Source organism: Drosophila biarmipes, chromosome X, assembly GCF_025231255.1.
Source record: "Drosophila biarmipes strain raj3 chromosome X, RU_DBia_V1.1, whole genome shotgun sequence".
Taxonomy (NCBI): domain Eukaryota; kingdom Metazoa; phylum Arthropoda; class Insecta; order Diptera; family Drosophilidae; genus Drosophila; species Drosophila biarmipes.
In genome coordinates this window covers 3461943-3477123 of record NC_066611.1, presented here as the reverse complement: position 1 = coordinate 3477123, position 15181 = coordinate 3461943, and the positions used below count along the sequence as shown (strand labels likewise).

At 40.4% G+C, this 15181-nt stretch overlaps 1 protein-coding gene across 1 annotated transcript; it reads right to left on the bottom strand.

The window, feature by feature from the left end:
• Positions 1-11063: 11063 nt before the first annotated feature.
• Positions 11064-11720, bottom strand: LOC108033041 (uncharacterized). Its single transcript, XM_017107168.2, has one exon. It carries the CDS (start codon positions 11595-11597, stop codon positions 11100-11102), a length of 498 nt encoding a protein of 165 aa, XP_016962657.1. The 5' UTR covers positions 11598-11720; the 3' UTR covers positions 11064-11099.
• Between the last annotated feature and the right edge of the window lie 3461 nt (positions 11721-15181).

The window sequence follows — 15181 nt, the reverse complement described above, 5'->3', positions numbered from 1 at the left end:
AGCGGCAAGGACGAACAGGATGCACACACAGGCGCACACCCTCCGACCGGACGGATCCTGGGACAGGATAGTGCGGACAATTTGCGGGCCAAAACTCGTCCGCTTTTTTCGGCCATATTTTATTGTTATCATTTCTATGCACGCATCGCCGGCCAGCGACAATAAAGCATGCATTTCGCGAGGATACGTTTCTCGCAGTTCTGCCAAATTTGTCAACGAGCTTAAGGCCAGCGAGCCCCGCCCACTTGGCAGCACGAGTACACGCAGCACACACATGTTTTGGCACACCAGACCGGAAGTTTATGTGCTTGCCGGTTTGTGAACTGGGATGTGGGAAAAGCGTGTTCCTTGCACTTGGAGTACCGCATTCCACAAAAAACGATTTGAGCATTGACAATTTGTCCGTAATTATAACACAGTGAAGGAGCTCTGCACTGAAAACAAACGTTGTCCAAACGGGATCGAAATAAATACCAAAAGATACTTTCTAAGTAAAAAGGTATTGATAAAGCATGTTGAACTCCTACGTTATGCTTTCAACAAATATTTATGGGTTATTGCAATTGTTTGAATGTAAAGTTAGTATCGCAAAAATAGGGCTGAAGAGAATTAATACTGTCAAAATAGGTTTGAGAATAATTCCTAGAAGCGAAAGGCCTTCCATCTAAGATGTGCACTTTAAAAAACGGAGGGACTAGGTTGATATGGAAATATATTGATTTATATATAAATACGTGAAATAAAAAAATGATATTACACTGCGATGTTTTTGCTCGAAAATCGCAGTTTACCTAATCCTGAGGGCATTCTGGGTTTGGAAATTGATAATTTGATGATGATGTAAAAACAAGAGAGTCAAAAGAAAACTTGAATAAATCACAATATTGCTTAAATTAATATGTACTTTAAATTCGAAACGAATTATCAAAAGCCTCAAATAAAACTTAATTCAAAAGTAATATTGTTAAATTCATCACCAGTATTTTGTAGTGTATAACACAGAATAGGTTGCTAAAACTTACTTTGTGGCAGGGCAGGCATCAATAAAAGCTAAAACAACTGAAGAAATGCTCTCACATGCATACAAGAATGTATCTTTTCCTTGCTCTCCTTTGCCAGGAAAGAATTTGCAATTTAGGAAGAACGAGTAAAATGGTTAGTCTCAAACTTAAGCTGTACTCAAGAGCCCAACTGCATATGTAAAACATTTTTAAAAAGTGCTCCAAGTGCATAGACATGACCACTCCTTATGTTTATAAAACAATTTAAGCACAGCTGTGATAAAGTCTTTGTTTTTAACGCGAATTTGCGACGTCGGGGCTTAAAAATATCAAAAAAATGACTACTCTATTATAAAAAAAGCCATAGAATGGGCCTATAATGTTCTTATTGTGTTTCCTAACCAATTTTTAATCATACAATAACAACTTATAGATAAATTTAACTAACAAAACAAAATGCCTCAAAATATATATAATACAATTAAAAACTCTTATAATCAAATATCTAGATTTTTATTACTATATTAAATTAATATTATTTTAAATCAACTAGATATTTTAGTTTTATATGTTTTATTTAAATAAATTCTTCACGGTTAATTTTAAATGTATAGAGACATTAATATAATGCAAATAATAGGCAATTCAAAGAGTTATGGGTACTAAGCCCAACTTTTTGATTATCCAAGTCAGTCCCCTTAGGGCTTTTGTTATTTTCCGCCCATCCTTACGGCTTCCGCTTAACTTTAAGACTGACATCGAAGAGGAAGATGGCCCTTCTGCAGGTGCGGTGGCCTGCCAATTGAGCCTTAATTGCTTGCCAGTCACTTCCGCCGCCCCAGCGCTTTCCCTCCGCACTTTCCCGCTTTGCGTGAACTTTGCACCGCATAAACTGGACGGGAAAAAAACAAGAATTGGCCGAACATCCGAGCAAATGCAATTGTCATTCAATCATTCACTTCCTACCCGATAGGCGTTGCGGTTTGATTGTTTGTTTCGCTCTCACTCACTCCCGCTCCGCGGCCGGGGACGGGGCTTTTCCGCCCCTCCCCGGGCATTTTCCGCCCACAGGCTTTTCATGCTTTTGCGGCTACTCAAGCGGCTTTTTGCAAGCGTTGAAAATTTATGCAGAAATATTTTAATTGAATTGTCACCGCGATTTTATTGTTGCTGCCGCGTACTACTATTTATTGTGTTTTTTGTTGTCCTTCCTGGCCCACTGGAAAAAAAGGGAAAAGATCCCTTAGAATGGGTTCTCGAGAATTGAGAAAAGATTTTATCATATGTTTGAACACAGAGATATTGTAATTTATTTATATTTTATTATACGTAAAGCCCTGCCCCAATGCAAGTTAAATTTTTGATTGTAAATCGTAATCTCGTAAGGATTATATAGAGCTTTTTAGTCAGTTTTTTATTTTCAAAAAATATTAATAAAATATGAATGAACCAATTAACATGCAAATATTTAATGTTATAGACATTTTGAGTCCTAAATATGAAAGTAAAATTTAATTTGAAGGCTTTTTGCAGAGTGCAGGGCCCGCTGTAATCGTTATTTGTTGCTGCCACACCGACACAGCCGCGTTTTAACCACTTTGTGTGAGTACTTTGCTCATTTCGCTCATTTCATTATTTTGTGAGCTTTTAACTTTAATTTAATTTTTAAACACCTTTTGTGCGTTGTATTTGATGTTTAACGTTGTCATTGTCGCCGTCAGCCGGCCGTTGTCAGGAGAGTTGATGAAATATTCAGGAGATGGCGGACCCATTCCGCGCGCAGGCCGGGACATTGCCAATAATGACAGGCATGTTAATGACACCGACAATTGGCCAATTATGGCGAAATGGGAATGTGGCCAGCCCGAAACCAGAAATTCAAACCGCACAGCCCCCGCCCTCCGCCCCTCCGCCGAAACGGCCCCGAGCCTCTGAGGAATGTTGTGCGGAATCCCGGATCCCTGCGCGCCCCTGCCCTGGGATCCGGGCGAACTTCTGGCAATGATTTTCACTTTCAAGCCGAATTTTTCAATTCTATTTCTCCGGTGAGAGTGGAAAAAACGAAAACCTACGGCATCACTCGCCGCACAATGCCCAGAAAATCTCAATGAGCTGGGAAGAAAGGGGAAAAAACCGAAACCAAAACAATTTCCTCACATGCAAATGAATATTTCAGTCGGAGGCAACGGCACAGCCCAAAAAACACCTGCTAAACGCACGTACACGTGTGCAGTAATGTGTGCACAGGGAGAAAAGCTGACTGTAATAGGTAGGCATACATCACGGCAGTCTTGGCCGTCCCGAAAAAAATACACAAAATTAGCTTGCACTTTTCCCTGGGTTTCCTTTACATAACAATTATAGGTATTTCTCAAATGTAAAGTAACTATGCACTTTCTTCGGACAGCTTTCTTCGAATTGCAGACTCTTAGGGCGACTTTTTATCTCAGTGAATATTATCTTGTCTGTGTGAGCTCGTGTCCCTGTATCCCTTTTGCAAATTTCGATTACCAGGCGGATATGGCGGCAATGCCATGATAAGTAAACTTTGCTCCGCTTTGCTTTGCTCTTCCCCACTTTCCTTTGCTACTTTCTCCCGCGCCCCTTTCCCTTTGTCCCGCCCCCGCTGCCACTTCGGCAGTGCAGAATTCCCAGCCGCTCAACGCTTTTCAATTACACGGAATCGCCGAAAAAATGAGAAGTAAAAGGTTTATGAATGCGCCGGGCTTAAGTGACGTTATCACGGGGTATAAGAAGGGAGTTACATCTGAAACTTACCAAGTGGAACTTAAGGAGAAGGTGTTACTAGAAGAATTTACTTTCCAGCGGAAAGTAATGATACATTAAAAACTAAATTGCAGGATAGGGTGCTTGAAGACTTCATATTATCCCAGGCGAAAGTAGATGATTTATTTTTAATGGCCTTCACAAGATATCCAATAGGTCGACCATCAGGCGCCGAACCCACCTCCCAGCTTCTGCGGGTGGTTAAACAGCATAGCAACTTCCGAACAGGCAGAGCAACTTACGGCATTTCCATATAATTGCAGTGAATTATTTTTGCTGGCGCAATACTTCTAGAGACTCTGGCCCACTTTCGCCTCCCCTGGGTGCCCCGGGTCCTGCTGCTGCCGCCCAGCGTGTGCTCATCAAATCTTTCTGCTAATCTGCAGGCAGCCAGGTGGCAGGCTAAATAAACAAACAAACAATTATAGCCCAAATGCAGAAGGCGGCAACAAAGGAACAGTGTGAGCCGAGGAAAATGGAAATGCGGCGCAGTGAGAGAAAATTGTGCACTTATATAGCAGCTGCTGTTTGATCAAAATTTTGAGTGCCTAAGTCCCTGAAAATATTTGAAATAGTTTTAAAGAGAAGAAGATATTCATTGAACTTGACTTATTTCGGCTTAAGCCCAGTTAAAAAAAAGGATAAAAAAGTGTAGATTTGTTTTCACAATTATTCTAAATTTTTAAACTCTTTTAAAGAATATGCAAAATGGTTTTTGTGCCCCCCTTTTCGTTCTGTGCCCACAAAAAAGCAGATTTAGCACTGGGAAAACAGGGGGACAACCTCAAGCGTTGTCATCATTTTGCAAGGCTCCCACAGGCCGCCTTAAGATGTTAAGCCTTGTTTTTGCTTCAATTTCACTTGGATGAGTTTGCGGTTGACGTGCAAATAAAAATAACATTCACAATAACAATAATCTCTCCCGCTCACACATGTGTAATTACATTGCTGGACGGTGGGCGGGAAAACTGCGCCATGCCTTTGGCTTACAATGTTTGGCGTGCTAAGCCGGCGAGCTGCTTGCGAAGCCTTTCGGATTATCCCTATTGCTTAGCACTTTCCCTCGCACTCCTCCGCCTCCCCAGCCCCATCCACTTTCACTCTCACTTTCTCTCGGCGGCGACGGCGAGTGGTTGTGTAATTAAATTTCCCCGCTGGAAAGACCCGAAAAGTTCGTTTTCATTGCGATTAAATGGCAATTGTTTTGTTCATGCTTATGCAAAGATAACAATTAAGTGCGGGAAATCCTCGTTTGTTGTTTTCATAAAGGCTGGCGAAAGAGAAAGCCCTCCTTGTCACCCGTTGTGGAGCAAAGGATATGGTTACGTTTCTTTCAGAAAAATATTTGGCGCTGCGAATGGGCTGAAAACATTTTCAAGTGGTTCTCAAATGACTACTTTATTTTTTAATTATTGTAGCTGTATTTTATTGTGAATTTAAAAACGGATTGTATTATTATATTTTCTTTAAGTGTAATTTCAGCTTTTTATTTTGTAAATATCATGAGGTACAGTTCTAGCAACCCAAATTCTTTAAAAATTATAATTTTTTAAATAAACATAAAAAGAAAAAAACACGTTTAAGCACCAAAAATCAAATTAAGAACTATTCCATGCTTAAAATTTTAAGAACGTTTGTACTGAAAATCCTAAATGTATGGGCCTATACAGGATTTATATAACGATCAACTCTTAAAATTCCCAGCTGTTTATTTCAAACCTGCTCAATATCTAAAATATACCGTTAGGTGTCCGAGACCGGCAAGTCGCAGGGAAACCTATAATATTATTAATTAGAAGAATAGTGGGAATATTATATTATAATGTAATTTTTATGTATCTCGTTTACCCCCTTTCGGTTATTATTTTCTAACTAGCTCATTATTAAAACCCATCATAAATTAATAATATCAATACGAATTTTAATTTAAGAATTATTTGACCCTATATCACGAATCGTACTTCTTTAGTGCAACTCTCACTATATATACGAATATTTTTACTTGATTGTTGAACGAAAAGCTTTAGGATGGTAATGAAATCGTGTATTTTGCGTCTTCAAAATTCGTTCTTGAGAGCTGCATCTTTCTCTTGGCAATATTTTGACACTGAAAATACTGTTTTCAATCGGGAAATATTTGATTTACATCTCACTGTATGTGTGCAATGTAAGTTAATTTATCTGCGATTAAAGCAATAATATACCCAACTATTGAACATTTTTCCTATAAATCAATCATCAGCCTGCTTTAAGCTTAAGGATATTTTATCAAATTGCACGGTTTTTATCTTCTTTCCCAACTTCACGGAATTTTCGCAATAATTTCAGTTTTGCCCCCACACGCCTATTATAGCTTGGCGAATACAAAACGCTGAAATAAAGTTGCCAAATTGTTCACTTATTAATATTGACTCCGTTGTGCTTGAACAATAATTTAAAATTGTTTGCTCTTTCCGCTTGACTCCGCCGGCAAGTCAGGAAAACGCGCCCGTCCCCGGCCGCTTTTCCACTTCCGTTCCCCCAATTCAGTGACTCATTTCCACCTCGATTCCTCATAAAGCGACACGCACAGACAAACATTTACAATATACGGCCCCGGCGGTGCCGCAAAAACTGTTGGCAGCGGGCGGAACTGATGTGCGGGTGTGCGGTGTGTGTGAGTTGTGTGCGTGCAATTTTAAATATTGAATCTTTGATTCAATGTAATCAGACTTGTAATGGCCTTCACGCTCCGATTCGCAGTCAATGGCATAGTAACACAAATACAAACACACCAAGGACATGTAAGTCTACCTATGCGCGCCTGTGAGCGTGTGCACAGAGAGAAATCATGGTTGTGAGGCTTAAGTTAAAAAAAATGTGTAAGTTCATCGCTCACTCTATTGTTCGATTTAAATATACATTTAGGCACCCCACTTGTCCTAGGAACAAAAGAATATATTTTATTTGAAAGTTAATTGGTAATAACCTGAAATTGCTGTTATTAAATGAATGACTATTTAATTTTAATTTCATACATAAAATGATTATTAATTAAAATTATTAAATGAATGTAAAATTTTAATTTTTTATACCCCATTTAAAATGTGTAGGTTAAAATTCCAACTTTTCATCACAATAAAAAAATATTCTTCTTACAGAAGTTTATAGTTTATAGTTTTAACTTCAACATTAAATGATAACATTAAATAATAATAATAATTAAAATTGTTTTACTTACACATATATTTACTTTACTTACACCTAATAAAATGTTTTGATAATTTATTTCTGCGTACTTCACAGTACAGACAACAATACAATTTCTTTTCTCCCAGTGCAGCCGTGCAAGTGTGCGTGTGTGGGATGCGCCTTTCAGTGCGTGTGTGTGCGTTAAGTATGTGCAAACAGCTGTCGCGTGTCACCGGCTGCCTTTCGCTGAAACGGAAACGGAAATTACGTGCACGATGGCAGCAACAAACTGGAACGTGTGCAGCGCCGGGAACGAAAGGGACAGGGCTACAGCGCAGAGGGGGAGACGGGAAGTGGGGGGCAGGCGGGCGGAGGAGCAGCAATCGGTCGGCATCATCGGCCATTAAATGGCAGCGGCAATTCATCGGCGATGTCGACGATGCTATCTGTATCTGCTCCACCCGCCCGCTGCGCGCTGAAAAATCGGAGGCCAGCATGCGAGGCGTCCACCTCCGATGCCCCACACCTTGCCCCGCCGGGCTTTAATTAAATCGCAAAAGACGCGCCGCACATAATGAACATCATCATTTATCGATGTGCCCGGCTCTATACAGGCGAAGATGTATATAGACGAAGTAGTCGACTTATTTGTACTGGCGGTTATGGCACATTGGCCACTGTAAATATGTGCTGCACAAGGAGTGCTTTTAGGGTGGGGCAACTTATACATTATGGTTTTAATTATTTTCCCATAGTTAATTCAATTTGCGTGCTTCTTGCCATGCAGAGACCATTAAATATTTAAGATTTTAACTATCACTCCGATCGCTTTTAACGGCCAGTGGAAGAGCTTGCTTAATGCCCACTTGCTCCACACAGTCTTCACATTTATTTATACCCGCTATAACTCCGGAGAGCAACTATTCGCCACTGGCAAAGGGAACTCGGGCTCTTCGGTGCTTGAAATAATTAAAATTCCATTTAAACCTGAGCAGATTATCCCCTTCAAAAAAGGAACACTTGCGAGGGGAGCGGAGCGGCCGAGAACAATGGGGTAAATATTGTTATTTTGCATTATTCAGGTAATTTACGAGCGCTCGCTTCCGGCAGGATCTCGAAAGGGACTTGCAGAAAGGACCTGGCCGTAACTGAAACGGTTAATGTAAATGACACAGGCCAGCAGGAGCTGCCCGTTGTAAGCAGATGAACAAAAGCGAGCGGGTCGACGGGTCGTATGAGTAATTTGAAGATAGCAAGCAATTAATTTCAGCCCGAGCTGAACTGAACTGAGCCGTCGTGATCTGAGCCCGCTCCACGGCCATTTAATAGTCCCATAAAACACGCAATGCCTGCATAAAGCACTCGCGGTAGCGTAGTCGACCATGACATACCTATCACCGCGCTTCACAGGGAGTGGCTTAAAGAAAACTATTCAGAAAAATCACATGAGCATCAATGGAATATCCAATTGGTAAATTTATTACTAACAAATTATCCAGGCGGATAGATATTCAGCTAACCAACTCAAAAAATTAACTATAAACACATAACATAAAAATGACAAACATAAAATACAATTTAAAGTAACATAAAAAGGTAAATGGGTGTTTTAAGCAAAAACAAATCCCATTTACACTTTCACAAAATCTTTTGGACTACTAGCGTTAATTAGGGATGAAAACGCCTCCTGTTACATACTTTTCTTTTTTTAATCTAGAAGAAACGGGTAATAAAAAAGCAAAATGCAAGCTGACGAACATAAAAATTATCCTTTATTTCAACATCTTCAACATTGTCTTCACATGTTTGTATTTATTTTCGCTGCACCTTATATACAGCTTCAAAATCATGATTAATCACTACATAAAATATATAAAACGAATAAAGTGAATTTATTTATGTGCCATAATCAGTCGTCCGGCATTTCTCAATTCGGAATAACACCAGCATATATAATATATTATTTTAGCTACTTAAATTTCATTCTACGGCATAGATAAAACGAAAAAAATATGCTCTCATAAGTGCAGTAATTTCCCCTTGGTTTCTGCAGTTTAAATTATTTTTTAAACAGCACTACAGGATATTATCGGCGGGGGTCCATCACTCCAGGCCACTCAAGAGCTGCAGAGGAGCGCGTTAATGCGGAAAAACAATCGAAGGAAAATAAGGGAAAATCAGAAACAACAGTAAGCAGGGAAAGCAAACAACTACTCCCACGGCCGGCATTAAATCCGGCCCGGCCACGCCCAGCGATAGTCCATTAATTTATGTATAAATTGTATTTCAGTTTTTTGTTTGATTGCCCGCACAATGGTCAACAATGGAAATTTATGCGCAGCGAATGAATTCAGTTGCGAAAATTACAGGCAGTGGCCATTGAAATTCGCTCACATGTTCGGACATTGAATCGAGAAAATATAATTCATGTATGGCAAAAAGGACTAAGTACAAAAAATTATTTAAAACGGAATTGAAATAGATTAATTAATGGGGGACTAGTCCCCATGAGTTTCAGCCCACTGTCGCTGGGCTAAGTTTTATGGATTGTCTTCGGACAAACGACACCAAATAAATTGGCTTGAGGGGCAGGCTGGTGCGAGAACGGGGCCTAATAGTGTTAACAGCATCAATAAATGTTTTACCCTCGTTTTCGCCCTGCGAACTCGACTCAATGCAGGCCATTTCAATTTCTTGTAATTTATGTTTAACTTTCCGACTCGCTCGCCTCCACGCTTCTCCATTTCCAGTCGCTACTTCTGTCATCGTCCGTTGGCCAGTTCCTTTTGGCGGCCGCTCCTGGCCGAAACTAATTAACCGACTTGAAAAAGTAATTAAGTCATTTGTCTGCAGCCCCAGACGATTTCCCCGACGATTTCCCCGCTTTTCACTCCGGCTGATTGTGGTCCCAAAATGGGAAAATCACCAGAGGTGCACGCAAGCACAGCCTGGAAAGCTCAGTCAATCAAAGCATCAATAGCCCGAGAAACAAAGTATCTTTGCTGGTTGCGAAAACAGAAATGGTTATGGCCAGTCAAAGCGAAAATCTCCATTCAAACATTTATTGTACACTCAGCTAATCAACGAGCTTGCACCGCAATCGGGCATTAAAAAAGAAAGCTCACATGGACTTTAATTCAAGTTCCCGGCTTGAAGTGTTCCACCCATATGATTTTGAAGTGTTCCCCCGTCTCAGTCAAGGTCTTGGCAACATTTCACAGCCATCCGCGACCTCATTAACTTAATTGCCATTGACTGGGATCAAACTAATCAGCCTCAGTGCGAAATTTTCACTGGAAATTCATACGCCCCGTATCAATGGCACCGCCTGCCTGCTGTTGCTCCGTCACGTTCGGCCCGGACTTTTCGTCAACAACAAAGAAAAATACTTAAATTTGCAGTAGGACAAAGTTAAAACCGGGTGGGAAAACTTTCCGGGAGCGACGTGAGCCGGGGAAAGTGTGGAAGTAAAAGTGTTAAGTTCGTGCGCTTTTCCTTTTGGCACACTAATTGATCTCAACGGGCGGATTAGGAGAGCAAACTAAATTGATAGGTTTAAAACTGAAACTTTGATGTATGTGTACCGAAATGCAAAAACAAACACGCAAGCCCAAGTTTGGTTGCGAGTTTTTGGTGTGGAAAATGCCGACTTCATGCCAGTGTCTGTCTTAGGAAAAGTGGCGAAAGTGAGGCTGCGCCAGGGAATTTTCCACGCCCTTTTGTTGGGGCTAAGTAGGCTGAGCATTTACCTGAATAAGTGGGCCAAAACTTTGCTGGGTTCGCCTATTAAATGACTGCGCTTGCCAGGATTAACTTTTGGCCCAGGAAGTGTGTCTGAGCTTAAGTCCTTTCACTCATCTAAGTGATTTTCGCTGAGATCTCGGAAGCTAAAAAATAAACGAAGTTGGTAGTTAAAAAGGCTTTAACAAAGTCAGTAGTACCACCACCGTCCGATAGGTGCCTGCAGTACCCCCGCTGACCGCTAGGTGTGGTATTTATTTGATTTTGGAAAGGGAGAAACAGGTATCAGATAGTCGAGCAGGATAACCATACTTACCGAGGCGACTGTATCCTCGGAAACCACCGAAACAATTGACAAAAGGATTGTAATAATATTAGGCACGACAAATGGAAGCAATTTTAATAATGAAACTCGTCAAACAGAATCTCAGTTATCCACTTCATCTCAATGTCCTCAATCATTAAGTAGTAGACAACGATCCAGTGGAGCATCAGTTCCACAGCCAAGCCAAACATGCCACAGTACATGGCCAAGGAGAACATCAGGTGGTTCTGGCGGCTTTCATCCGACACGTGGAAGATCGCATGCAGCTGCAGCCTCACGTTGAGCGCGAACTTGGTGCAGCAAACCAGGATGTAGGGCAGCAGCATTGCCAGGAAGAAAATCCTCGGGTGCTTCGGTTGCCAGCGCTTCAGGATGACCAGGTAGGGCGACATCGCCATGGCGGTCAGCACCAGGCACACGGCGGCGGGACACAGGAATCCCGCGTAGTGGAACGTCGCCGTGGCCGACTCCTGGCTGCCCAAGTGCAGCTGCAGGGTGACCGTGGGAGTCACCAGCATCGGGGTCAGAAGGGCCGTTCCGTAGAGCAGCTGGGTCACGAACTTGCGAATCATTTTCAAAAGGGGTTGCCTGGTATTTGGATAAAAATTATAGAATTTGTGAAGAATCCAGCACCGATACACAAAGGCTCAATTTGGTAGTTACTCGAATCGGCAGGAATGGTTTTGAAGTTGTCGATGCGGCCTACTTTTTACGTAAAGTGGGATCAGAAAACCTACTCCTAAGTTTGTATACACACTCATACGAAATAAATTTAACAAAAATACTCGTAAAGCATCGACAAATCTTCGCTTCTGCCAAATGGCATTTTTAACATTTTAAAAAATTCTATATAAATGGTATAGTATCGTGATGATTTCTTCCAACCGGCTACAATGTTGATAAGAAATATTACTATCTTCCTTTGCTCGCAAAAATAATTGCGAAGACCCACCCTACCCGGATGAGGAGACTTTTAGTTAAACTTCATTACAATTTATTTTATTATATATAAATAACTACTCTCTTTCTCATAGCTGCTACTATTAAATTCTTATAGATTAATTTAAATTTTCATATCTGATTTGCATTCGGTTTCATTTCGATAATTAAATAAAAATAATAAATTCCGATGTATTTACTTAAAATTATTTGCGAGGCTGGAGGAATGAAATATTGCTGAAATAAAATTGGATTATTTAAAATATGCATTCGTTTCATATTTTTTAGTGTAGAAATAAATATGTATATGTATGTTTCAAAAATATTTTTAGAAAAAGAGAAGAAATCGGAATAAGTTTAATACAGGAAAGTTGGATGGCGTTGTAAAAATAATTATAGTTAAATTTTTGTTTTTTCTTTTTTTAATTGGGTTTTCCATTTCTTTAATTTTAGCGTTCGTCGTCTTTTTGTATTTTTTTCTGTTTGCAAATCTAAAGTTACATAGGGATTACGCGATTAAAGGCCGCGGGATATATTTACGTAAGTTCTTACTTTCGGCTTTATCGCACATTTTTCTTTAAACTTTTTTTTAGATATTTTTTTAATTCGTTTTTTTTCACTACGTTAAGCTTTATATAAATTATTGTTACACTCACACCTTTTTTTCAGTTATACTTTTGTTTCCCCTTTGCTACTTTTTTTCACTTACACGTATTTTACTTTCCCATCATTTTAATCCGCAATATTTCACTCCTCTCACATTTTTCACCGTTTCTTCCGCAAACTTCTTTTACATTTTTAACCCAATAAAAAAGAACTGACCAAAAAAATTAGGCACTTAACTAAACTACTTATAGGGCTCTGGACCTTTTATACAAATTTTTCATTATTTCTTTACATTTTTACATTATTTTCACTTATTCGGGGTTTATTTAAACAACCAAAAAAACCTCGCAAACTTCGGCTGCGTGATTTTTAATTTCACTTGCGGCTAAGCACGGCGCGAACTAATATAAAGCTTAGGCCGCGTGGTCGGCGCAAAAGGCTTTGGCTTTCCGGGATTTTGAGCTGCTAGAAAATCGCGTGTGCAAGGTAGGTTCCCTCAATCCGGATATATTAAGCCGCCAAGATGGAATCAGTCAGCTAATTTTCCTTTTCTTAAAAGTGAAGCCCAAGAATGGCAATTTGAAATGAATATCTGCCCTTGCCGATAGCAACATACTTTATGGTCAGCTCGGTTTCCTTTGCTTCTTTTTGTATCTTTCAATGGGACATTTTTCTGTTGCCTACTTTTCGGGATTCATAATAATAGCACAAGCATTCGCACAACTCGACGATCGATCGTTTCGAAACCACTTTTCTCCTGGATGTTCCCAAAATTTAGGAAGACGCCGATAGCTTTCCGGAAAGAAAAAATTTGGTATGTTTCGAGAATTGGAAAAACCTGGGCTTAAGATGATTAAAAAGAATTTTTCAAACTAATTCACCTTGGTTTTTGCTCACATCAAAAAAGCACGCAAGACATTTTGCTGCACATTCATTTGTATGAGCGTTACGCATCGTTGATTATCTTTGGCTCCAACATTGAGCAATTGAACTAGCAACAAAAACGCCTTCCGCCTTCTTTTCTCCGCTTTAACCCTTTTGCTCGCTTGGCCCACCTGTCAGGATTTTTTATGGGAGCAGGCAATAAAAATCGGGTCTGCTGTTGAGGCTGACGAGGGTTGGACTAACTCAATCTCAGTTTAAATTTAAGCGCCGGCAATTATTAGCGCTGTCGGACGGAGCAGGCGGCCCTTTTCATGCATCTTTCATACGCTTAGCGTGTTAATTATACGGAAATTCGGTCTATTAAAGTTTCAGCAGCCGCAGAGATGCGAGTGCGTACCTTCCACCCACCTCAAACGTAATTAATGGAAGCGCACTTAAATCATTTTTGTGCGTGGGCCACGGAGTCCCCATCAGCCCGAAAAAATACAATTAGTTTACAAGCGAGCAAACGAGAGCCGAGAATACCCAAAAATCCGGGCGCGCTAAAACGTTTCAATTTTTCATAAATATTCAAAAAGGTAACCAAAACCGGGGTGTTCGGGCCGGCCGGTGGTGGATAACAACAGCTGCCCCTGTTTTTGCGCATTTCAGTACTTCTTTTTGTTAATTTTTCCTTTTTCCAGGAGGCTCGCAAGGAGCCGGATTCCCCATTCAACGGTCAGCTCGGAGTTTCGGCTTCGTTATCGCCTTTGTATTTTTGTAGGTGTTGTTGTCGCCCCATGAGTAACCCCACGCCCGCCGAGGACCCCGCCCTTCGCCCCCACGGAACCCTCTTCGCGCGGCCAGAGTGGACAGCAAACAAGATATAGGGCGGGCTGATTTATGAAGAACTCGCCACACTCTTACTGGCAGGCACTTAAGAACTTCGTAGTACATTTAATACACAGTAGGTTGAATACTACTTTCAAAATACTTCAATAAACTTCATTTTAAATATCGCCTTTCAGAAGGGCTCCGGCTTTTACTCTACTTTTGCATTTGGCGTTTTCAGAAGAACTTTTCGTGTTCGTTTTCACGTGCTCCCGTTTTCGGAAAGCAATTCAAGGGAGTGTTTCATTCAAGAAAATATTTAATTACAAACGAAACATAACACCAATGGCAAATTAATGTTAATGAACCATGAGTATAAAAGCATTTTACATTTTATGTACGAGTATACCGCAGAGAAAAATTGGTCGTTTTCAAAAGGAAAGAAACGTTGAAGTGAAAACCGCAGCACGCCTGTATCTAAAGCTTTTGAGGCCAAAAACAACAGCAGCATAAATACTATAAGCAAAGTTTAGGTGATATTGATCATGAGTAAAGAGCTGAAATATCAGTAAAAATATCAATGTTGAGCCAGAATGCACACCTGATGAGGCCAACGATTGGCGGTTCCCCCCACAAATTATATTTAAATAGGACCTGTCAACAAGGAACCTTAAGGAAGGGTATACGAATAAACAACCGACTACAGCAGCAGCTACAGCAGCCCAAGTACGCGAAAAAAGAAGGAAAACTTTTTCGATTTAAGCAATTTTTATGCTTGCTGTGCTCCCAGGGTAGCACTGGAGGGAGGGATACATTTGACAGTGCCAATTTGTTATACCATAAATGAGATATCCGACACATTAAATATATTCTACACCAAGAACTTCCTCTAGCGAACTCATTTTAATGTAAATTT